General features: G+C 45.5%; 1 protein-coding gene across 1 annotated transcript; it reads left to right on the plus strand.

Annotated features, from left to right (window-relative positions):
• Positions 1-464: 464 nt before the first annotated feature.
• kpnb3 (karyopherin (importin) beta 3) lies at positions 465-10,811 on the plus strand. The gene is made up of 26 exons (XM_035150634.2): positions 465-633; positions 2,606-2,686; positions 3,618-3,810; positions 3,986-4,088; positions 4,171-4,267; positions 4,352-4,456; positions 4,946-5,068; positions 5,163-5,283; positions 5,395-5,482; positions 5,674-5,780; positions 5,862-5,986; positions 6,078-6,167; positions 6,387-6,560; positions 6,657-6,875; positions 6,963-7,046; positions 7,139-7,271; positions 7,354-7,475; positions 7,642-7,738; positions 7,853-8,025; positions 8,113-8,224; positions 8,337-8,392; positions 8,504-8,626; positions 8,800-9,019; positions 9,109-9,337; positions 9,427-9,568; positions 9,738-10,811. Exons 1-26 carry the CDS (start codon positions 556-558, stop codon positions 9,822-9,824), a joined length of 3,282 nt encoding a protein of 1,093 aa, XP_035006525.1. The 5' UTR covers positions 465-555; the 3' UTR covers positions 9,825-10,811.
• Positions 10,812-10,819: the final 8 nt, after the last annotated feature.

The following is a 10,819-nucleotide window of genomic DNA, read 5'->3' on the forward strand; positions in this document are numbered from 1 at the left end:
TTATTGTGTGTGTTATACAAGGTGTAGAAAATATAAGTGAACACAAAACAACTTTAGTAAGGTACCTGAGTACTTGTAAAGTTACTTATTCTGTGGCCCCATTTTTTTTATTATATATAATCATACTATAGATAAAATAAAATAAAATGACTATGAATGAGGCAAAATAATTTCTGACAGCTAATTTTATATTTTTAAATATTATAAAATTGACAATGTAATGGAAAGTATCTCAACATTGTACTTGAGTAAATATACTTAGTTACTTTTCATCCACAACAATACGCTGAAGAAACTTCCCGCGCTTTGGTAATTCACTATCAACCAATAGGAACATCGCATTCCCTTTCGTGCGTCGATTCCACCCAGTGCGCGCCGATGATCCGCGTGAGCCAATGGCGTGCGTTTCTGACACGGGTGGGGTCCAATGAGCGGAGAGTAGCCCTGATAACACGGACCAATGGGAGGACGCCGTCGCCGTGTGACCGAAGCAGGGTCAGCCGGTCTCGTCTCGCCGCTTCTCCTCCCGGCTGCTCCTTTCGGATCCTCACTGCAATGGCGGAACAGCAGCAGTTCTACCTCTTGCTGGGCAACCTGATGAGCCCCGACAACGACGTCAGGAAACAATCGGAGGTAAAGACCGGGGGGGAGAGCGCTGCTGTCCCCCCGCCGCTGACAAGGTCGGCGGCTGGAGGTAACGGTTCGCTCCGGTTAGCTTCGGCTAGCCGCCTGTTAGCTTAGCATGCCTGGCCGCGCGCGCACCGAGCCCTCACGTCAAAGCTCCGAGAGAGTCCACGTGCGACGAGAAGCCGACACCAAGCACTGTTCGGCTAACTACCTCCACCGTGTTGCGTAGTTGTGTGGACACAACGCGTGTCTCGCTCGAACTCGCCCGGTTGTGACCGTTTGTGTCGCCGTGTGTCCACGAGACCCTCATCGGGGCTGAGTGAAAGTGAATTTACCCATTAACCGGGCGCCGATCCCCCATTTCCCCAGCTGACAGTGGAGCTAGCCCCCTAGCTAGTGGAGTACAGGAAGTAGCGTGGGGCTACGTGTTGCCACTCCATTAGCCAGGGAGCTAATGCAGGACGTGGTTGGTTAGCATGGGATTAAACACGAGTTAGATGAGATCATTAAGTCGCTGTGTGTGTAACTGAGGAAAACAAACCAGCCATGGGATCCAGTGTGGAGTTAGTTCCTTCAGAGCTAGCTATGTTAGCATCCAGGTTACTTGTGCAGTTGGCCTACAGTGATTTGTATGTGGAAGTCACAACACAGCACTTTTAAAAACATGCTGTTTCTCCTTATTGTTGTTTTTGCACTGACGTGATCCATAAAGCTATTTATCTCAGTTACAGCCACGTCACTACACACCCCCTCGTCCCTCTCACTGGATTAGGTTCTCTGGGGATTTGTTTGGGGCTGAGTGAGAGTCTAACTGGCCTGGTCCCTACACACACACCCCGATCGGCCCCTGGTCGCGGCAAAGCTTTTGTTACCAGTTTCCCCACTTTTGCATGAGGGGGTTGAATCTTATCTCAAAGCCCCCCCATTCAGTCAGTCAGCGTTTTCCTTTTATAAAACACAGACTGTCTGTCGCGATGCTAAGCTCATTGGAATCTATCCTTTATAGAAACTGTCTTACACACATAATGGGGATTGATCCAGATGCAGGGGACTTTACAGCTGTACTTGAACAGCTAGTGATTACAGCTACGGGACAGTGTCCATGGGCATCTAACAGTCTTTAAGGTAAATTTCATAAATACTGTAAAGTCACATTGAAATACTTTGGACTACTTGATGTTCAGTAAAAGTAGTTTTGATGTTTGACAGACTTCGTGAGTAGAAATAAGGTTATTTTGAGACACCACATGAAGGAGTTGTGTTGTATTTACATTCACTGTTACACATCTGCTAACTTAAAACACTCAAATGTGGCCGTGCAGTTTCTATTTAAATGTCTTTCCTGTTGCCACAGTGATACTCCCATGTCCTTCTTCTTTGTCATGCAAATTAGCTCACTTTAAAAACACCTTTTTATGGTTATTTGCTCATTTGCATTTTTCCAGCAGACATCGACTTGTGTTAACTTGGAGCCTCTGTTCAATCACTTGATAAACACATATTTACCATCAGCCCCACTTGCACATGATCAGTTCCATCAGTTATTTGTCCCCGGAGCACACGCCCAAGGTCTCATGCATCTCCATGGAGCCCATCCCCTTATGTGTTTGCATTTCTTATGCGGCTTACAACCACTGCAAGTGGAGACCAACACAAACGGGCAGAATGCATCAGAAAATAAAATATGTAGTTGAGGTTTGTTGAGTTACGTCCGTCATAAACTATGAGAAAATTACAAAGATTTCTGGACAGTTGCTGACAGACCACAGCATCTGTTTCAGCTCGAAATGTGACACAGCGTGGAAGTACAGGTGTGTGCAAAATCGTTTTTCTTTGTGACTGCGATAAAGCAACTGACATTCTCACTGGTAGTGATCCATTTTCCATGGAATATCTGAAATTGTACATCTGTCTTGTTGCTCACGATGCACCAAATAGGACGACTCATCCTTACCACTTTCCGTAATGTTCTTTGCAGGAGACCTATGACACTATCCCGGGCCCGAACAAGATCACATTCTTGCTGCAGGCCATCAGAGATGCATCTGCTGCAGAGGAGGTTTGTACCAAGACTTTTTTGGCTTGAACTAAAGGAAGGCTACTGAAATCTTTAAGTTTAGCGTCCCAGCCAAATGTAAAAAGTATTAACCCTGGCAATTCCTGAACCAGTAATGAAGGACATTTTGTGTTAAAAGGATTCATACTGTACGTGTTGTTATATGTTCACTTTGAAAAGATACCGGATTGACGGCATTTTAAGAATGTCGTGTGTTATTACACGTGTGCCCTCACCCCACCCTGACACGAAGTCCCATGAGTCACAGTTTTGGCATTTTGGCTGTTATGTTTACTCTGAGTCTGAGTCCACCAGCTGCTTGGTCCTCCATGCTTCCTCTCCTCTTCTTTACCTCGAGGCTGGTATTTTTAGAGTCTTGAAATGAGAGTAGGCATGGAGGTGCTCAGCCCAGGGAGGGTGACTCTGGGATGCTGCAGGGTTTGTCAGAGTGGCTTTTATTTTGGGGGGGGACCCATTTATTCTAATTAGACACCCAGTTCATTCTTACATGCTTTGGCAGCAGTGGGTTTTGTTGGGTGTCTCGATAAATCCAAAAGGAAGTTGTATAAATGTATTTGCGTCACAGATTTGTTGCAACATCCAACATCAGGTTGCTCAGTAGCCAGTCAGATTTACCTTTAGCCTTAGTGTACCCCCAGGTTCGGCTTGTAAAGCTGTTGCAATTAAAAGGTCAAAAACACCTGATGATGATGACACTAACATACACCGCTGAAGATATGCTGCTAACATTCGCTGGTGGTCTCTTGCGTCCAATAACATCAACTGGTGGTTGCGCTAGACCTTCAAACATACAAGGGATATTCTCTATCTTGTCCTATGTTCTAAAACATTAGTTTCAGTCATGTACTTTGGTGTTGGAGGCCACAGAGGGGAGTGTAACAAAATGTTGAAACTAATTTTTTAATCCACTCAGGTCAGACAGATGGCTGCAGTGCTGCTTCGGCGGCTGCTGTCATCGTCCTTCGAGGAGATCTACCCGGGCCTGACCATGGAGATGCAGACGGTCATCAAGACAGAACTGCTGACCAGCATCCAGCAGGAGACCTTGCCAAACATCCGCAAGAAGGTCTGCGATATTGCAGCCGAGCTCTGCCGCAACCTCATTGGTAATCATCCTCAGAGATTTTTCACAACCTGAAGTTTTGACCTGTGCGCTGACTGATTGTTTTTTTTGTTTCTGCTCTAAAGTACTGCCTACATTCTGTCATTTTAGATAGTGATGGTTGTCGTGCAGAAATGATCAGTAATCCTCTTATTGTGGTGCCTTTTTAAAAAATCTAGACGATGATGGAAATAACCAGTGGCCAGAGTTGCTAAAGTTTCTGTTTGACTCTGTCAACTCTGACAATGTCGGCCTGCGAGAGGCGGCACTCCACATATTCTGGTGAGCCCCAGTTTTAATCAAACTACTTCCTTGTTTCAGCATAAGCAGCGGTGGGTGATTATGTGATTTGGTTTCATTTTAGGAACTTCCCAGGAATTTTTGGCAACCAGCAGCAGCATTACATGGAGGTTATCAAACGTATGCTTGTTCAGTGCATGCAGGACCAGGCTAACCCACAGGTAAGGTCTAAAACAGTCACAGGGCAGATCATTTCCAGATTGATTATGAATGTGCATTTCATTTTTTAAATACTTACCCTTCAGATTCGTACCCTGGCGGCTCGGGCTGCAGCATCCTTCGTTCTGTCCAACGAAGGCAACACCGCTCTGCTGAAGCACTTTTCCGACCTGCTGCCAGGAATCCTGCAGGTGAGACACAAGCACGTCTGAGTTTTGATGTCCTCTACATTAGATTTAAACAACGATACTTTGACTTTTTTGTTTATTGTTTTGTGTGGGTCCTAACCATCTAGGCCCATTATGTGGAAAGCAAATACAAATTGCATTGAAGAGAGAATAAGGAAGTTAATTCAAACAAAACACATTTCCGTGATGTACAGTGCTAACAAGACCAGTAGCTGCTCCTCCCAGCAGTGATTATATTATTATACAACCCGAGTTAGCATCAGACTAGATTATAGGATGTCCAATATATCAAGTCATTTCCCAACAGCTATAAATGTTTGAATCCTTCTTAAGCTACATAACAACAGGGTTTCAGTTTGTTTGCCAGTGACTAATCATGATAGAGTTGGAAGTTAAACCCTCAGATTACAGAAGCAGTGTGAATTCAGCATTAGCTGCTTGCTTCAGAATGAATGAAGTTGCAACACAGAAAGTCATCTTGTTTTTCATCAGGCGGTGAACGAGTCCTGCTACCAGAGTGACGACTCTGTGCTCAAGTCTTTAGTGGAAATTGCAGACACGGCGCCCAAATACCTGAGGCCCAACCTGGAGGCGACTCTGCAGCTCTGTCTGAAGGTGAGTCAGAGAGCAGCATAATGCAAGCTATCACTTTACTGCTCAAAATGATGCATTCAATTTCAACACTCACTTATCTCTGTCCCCTTCTCAGTTGTGTGCAGACACCAACCTGACTAACATGCAGAGGCAGTTGTCATTGGAAGTCATCGTCACCTTATCTGAGACGGCAGCTGCCATGCTGAGGAAACACACTGCCATTGTAGCTTCGAGTGGTGAGGATTTGGTTTAATATCAAGTAACTCAGAGTTCCCCCATTAGTCTTATCCCACCTTAAGATGTTAGGTTGAATAGTTCAAGACAACTGTTATGTGTTGTGTCCTCAGTGCCCCAGATGCTGGCTATGATGGTGGACCTGGAGGATGACGATGAGTGGGCCATGGCTGATGAGTTGGAGGACGATGACTTTGATAGGTAAGGACTGGAACATCATCAGCAGGACATATATTGTGGTTAGGATAGGAAAATTTAGTTTTTTCTGTAGCTTCGCTCCAGGAGTTTAATTTTTGTATACAAGATGAAAAGTTATGGCGTCTAAATTGAGAGATCTAAAGGATCAGAACATGTTTGGCAGTATCTTTGAGAATCTTTTGTGTACTCACCAGTAACGCTGTGGCCGGGGAGAGCGCTCTGGACAGGATCGCCTGTGGCCTGGGTGGAAAGATCATTTTGCCCATGATCAAACAGCACATCATGCAGATGCTGCAGAACCGTAAGTAAACCTACTGATCACATTGAAGGTTTTAAATCGGTCACTGTGAACATGAGATTAACCGTGCGTTTTTGTCCCTAGCTGACTGGAAGTATCGTCACGCTGGGCTGATGGCGCTGTCGGCCATTGGTGAGGGCTGCCACCAGCAGATGGAGGCTATCCTCCAGGAGATCGTCAGCTTTGTCCTCCTCTTCTGCTCTGACCCTGTAAGAAATATTTTAGTTTTTGTAACTACGGTTAAAGGATTTGTTAACATGGTAGCTGCTATATTTTATGGTGTTTTTTTTCTCTCCTCAGCATCCAAGAGTGCGTTATGCTGCCTGCAATGCTATCGGACAGATGGCCACAGACTTTGCTCCAACCTTCCAAAAGAAATTCCACGATAAGGTATTTAAAAGGGCGTTTTCTGGTGGCTGCAAGTTCAGTAGCTTCTGTAGTCGATCGTGATCTTTAGATTCAGTTATCGTACCGATTTTTTTTTTTTTTGGGGCACTCCTTTAGCTCACCTACTGCAGCAAAACAAAAATATGCAGAATCATGTTTGCAAGCTACAACCAAAATCATCTTTTGGACCATGAAGACTCACCCTGTCTGTCTCCCTTCCAGGTGATCTCAGCCCTGCTTCAAACCATGGAAGACCAAAGTAACCCTCGGGTGCAGGCGCACGCTGCTGCCGCCCTCATCAACTTCACAGAGGACTGTCCCAAATCCCTGCTCATCCCTTATCTGGACAGCTTGGTGCAGCACCTTCACGTCATTATGGTTGCCAAGCTGCAGGAGGTAAAAAAGAAAAACAGTGGGATCATCACGAAAGAGAATTATACAATGTTTCTCGCAAAACTAATCCACTTTACCGTGTCTTCTCTTCCACCACAGTTGATCCAGAAGGGCACCAAACTGGTCCTGGAGCAAGTGGTGACTTCCATCGCCTCGGTGGCCGACACAGCTGAGGAGAAGTTTGTGCCATACTATGACCTGTTCATGCCCTCGCTCAAACACATCGTAGAAAATGCAGTGCAGAAGGAACTGCGGCTGCTTCGCGGCAAGACCATAGAGTGCATCAGTCTCATCGGCCTGGCTGTCGGCAAAGACAAGGTACATCCGTGAAGCATGTGATCGAACGTTCCGCTGAGATCTCAAAGAGAACTTCCTATTTATTTATTCTTTCTGTTCTATTTCTAGTTCATGCCAGATGCCTCTGCCGTCATGCAGCTGCTCCTCAAAACCCAGACAGACTTCAATGACCTGGAGGATGACGATCCTCAGGTAAGAAGACATGGACAACATTTTGAACTATTACGTTTTTTTTATTATTCCTTTCTACGTAGTCAAACTGTCACATTTTGTGTGTGGTTTAGATCTCGTACATGATCTCAGCCTGGGCCAGGATGTGTAAGATCCTGGGGAAGGAGTTTCAGCAGTATCTGCCCGTGGTGATGGGTCCGCTGATGAAGACGGCCTCCATCAAGCCTGAGGTGGCCCTCCTCGACAGTAAGTCACACAATGGGGCTTTTAAATGTACTTTAACAGCAGGCGATGACAATCTTATTAAAAAAAAACGTCTGTCTTTTAGCCCAGGATATGGAGAACATATCAGAGGATGACGGCTGGGAGTTTGTCAACCTGGGCGACCAGCAGAGTTTTGGCATAAAGACGGCCGGTCTAGAGGAGAAGGCCACTGCCTGTCAGATGCTGGTGAGTGCCTGATCAGAGTGAAGTTTCCAAACTGACAGGATCCCGAGGGATAATGAGTCAGATCTGGAACAGCCAGTAGCACTGACATAAAGCCATTGTTCATCTATACCTGGATCTAGATGTTGAGTTTCATCCTTGTTAGTAAAATGTTTGTGTTGTTTTTCAGGTGTGTTATGCCAAAGAGTTGAAGGAAGGTTTTGTTGAGTACACGGAGCAGGTGGTGAAGCTGATGGTTCCTCTACTCAAGTTCTACTTCCATGATGATATCCTTTTGACCAAAACTGGAATTTCCTCCTCACATCTAAAAGTTTTTTGATCAATTTAATTTGTTCATCACAATATCAGCCGTGTTTGTGGCATTTCCATAACTGTCTCACGTGTGCGAGTGGCTGCAGCCGAATCCATGCCCCTGCTGCTGGAGTGCGCTCGTGTTCGAGGACCCGAGTACCTCACCCAGATGTGGCACTTCATGTGCGACGCCCTCATCAAGGCCATCGGCACAGAGCCGGACTCGGACGTCCTGTCAGAAATCATGCACTCTTTTGCCAAGGTAACTTTAACTTAAAACAATCAGCACAATTCAAGGCTTGGTGTCCAGTTTCTGTTCTGACTGATGTGAGTTTGTGCTTTCCGTCAGTGTATTGAGTTGATGGGTGACGGGTGTCTGAACAATGAGCATTTCGAGGAGCTGGGTGGCATCTTGAAAGGAAAACTGGAGGAGCATTTTAAGAACCAGGAGCTCAGACAGAGTGAGGCTTCATCGCAACCATAGACTACCTTAAAAAATTGTCTCTCTGTTTTGTGCTTCAGAATTTATCTTTTTGTACAATTTAACATCAGATCAACACTTTGTCTTCACAGCCAAGAGACAGGATGAAGACTATGACGAGCAGGTGGAGGAATCATTACAAGACGAGGTAAATGTTTATATTTAAGTAAAGCTGGAGGTTGTCTGGTACAATAAATGCCTCATGAAACTTCGTCTATATTTAACGACAATGCAACACCTTCCTTTTTCTTTTCTCCAGGATGAGAATGATGTGTACATCCTGACTAAAGTGTCAGACATCCTGCACTCAGTGTTCAGTAGTTACAAAGAGAAGGTGCTGCCATGGTTCGAACAGCTGCTGCAGCTCATCGTACAGCTAATTGTAAGTTCTTAGTGTTTTATTTTCAATATATTCTGTATCAATAAAAGTCTATGGGGAAAAAAAGAGTGGGCCTTTTAACAAGTGGCCACTAGATGGTGCCAAATTGACTTTTGATTCACTTCACATATTGAGGGAGAAACTGTAACTAACTTGATCGTCTTGCTCGTCTTAAGTGTCCCAACAGGCCGTGGGCGGACAGACAGTGGGGTCTGTGCATCTTTGACGACGTGGTGGAGCACTGCAGCCCCTCCTCCTTCAAATACGCAGAGTATTTCCTGCAGCCGATGATGCAGTCGGTGTGTGACACAAGCCCAGAGGTTCGGCAGGCAGCCGCCTACGGCGTTGGTGTCATGGCTCAGTATGGAGGAGAGAACTACCGCCAGTTCTGTACAGGTACGTCTTGGTTACTGGTCTTGCTTGCGGTGATGCTGCTGTATCGTTTCTTTGATATCTTGTTGATGTCTTGTGTTTCGTTGTTCCAGAGGCCATCACGCTGCTGGTCAGAGTCATCCAGGCAGCCGAGTCGCGCGCCAAGGAAAACGTTAATGCCACAGAGAACTGCATCTCCGCTGTCGGAAAGGTCATGAGGTTTCGGCCGGAGTGCGTCAACGTCAACGAGATTCTTCCCCACTGGCTCAGCTGGCTACCACTCAACGAGGACAAAGAGGAGGCCGTGCACACTTTTGATTTTTTGTGCGACCTCATTGAAAGGTAGGACTACTGCCACATATTTGCTGATTTTTAAAAAAAAAATGAAACCCATCATCTCCCTCCTGCTGATTATCATCTTCTCTCCGCAGCAACAACCCCATCGTCCTCGGGCCAGACAACGCCAACCTTCCCAAAATCTTCCTCATCATCGCAGAGGGTGTTGCAAATGAATCGGTCAAGAGCGAAGACGCTTGCAGCAAACGTCTCGCAAATGACATCCGTCAAGTACAGGTGAGTCACAGCTATGTCACCATGTCAGGAAATGTCCCCTAGATATGGATTTAGAATTAAGCACCACCACAGTTGGAGTCCAAGGTGTCTGTTCAGTGATTTATTTTAGGTGACTAAACATCAAGTAGTACTTTTTTATGGTATTGACCCTTTTTGTCGTGTCTTCCAGATGTCGGCAGGATTATGGACGCAGTGTGTATCGTCGCTGAACGAGACGCAGCAGAAAGCCATACAGGACCTACTGAACACTGCCTGAGCCTGAAACCCGGTCACCTCCCCGCTCCTTTTAAAAAAAAATTTAATAAATAAAGCCCATGAAGAAAAGTTGAGCTCCTGGACCTCCTCCGTACACTCCCTCTTCTTCCTCCTGCTCCGATCTGTAGTGTTAATGGACACCCCCCCCATCCCATCGTACGATTGTTTAACTCCACCCACATTCAGCAGACTGGGGGAGCAGGTTGGATAATTATGACAATGGAAGACATTGGCCATCCAAGACTTTAACCCTGTATCCAAGGAAATGGGAAGGAGAGTGCATCAGTCACCCGCGTCTCATCGCCATTACTCAACTTCTATCCGGACGTTTGGTTTCCAACCATTCCCTGAATTGTCTCTGCGCCCAGAGGAACTCATTCTCCACTTAGCCCAACAATCTCATTGGACAGTCTGGCTCAGAGGGGCCGAAGTGGGGGGGAGTGGGGACAGGACATTCTCTTGGACTGAGCAATTGAATTAGGTGAAAATGCACACTGGGCAAACACTGCCTGTCTCCTGTGAATTTTTTTTTTTTTCCTTTTGTATTTTTATTTTATTTCTTTTGGTTCCGTATTTCCTGGGGGGAAGCGACCTCAGAGGGTATGTTTCAAAAGTAACGGCATGTTTGTTTAAATGGCTAACTCTAGAAAATATAAATAGTTAGGAAATTTACATCATCATTGTCTGGAAAGAGTTGACATTGATTTAAGAAGCTTTCCTCCATAGCCTTTCAGACAGCTGTTCACTGGAAATGTTTGGACGCTTCTCTGCCCCTTCACGTAGCAGAGTTAGGGGTTCTCGGACAAGAAAGTTGAGTTGTAGCTGACCACGACGCGTATGACATGCTGGTGGAACATGAATTGTAGAGTATTTGTAAAATGCGTGCTACCATACTGTTATTCTTTATGGTTTTCGACCCTTCGCAGTCCTGCAGGTATGTTATAGAACTGCAGAAAATACCAACAATAAAATTCCATTTGAGAATTGAGACACGAC

Source organism: Hippoglossus stenolepis, chromosome 24, assembly GCF_022539355.2.
Source record: "Hippoglossus stenolepis isolate QCI-W04-F060 chromosome 24, HSTE1.2, whole genome shotgun sequence".
Taxonomy (NCBI): Eukaryota; Metazoa; Chordata; class Actinopteri; order Pleuronectiformes; family Pleuronectidae; genus Hippoglossus; species Hippoglossus stenolepis.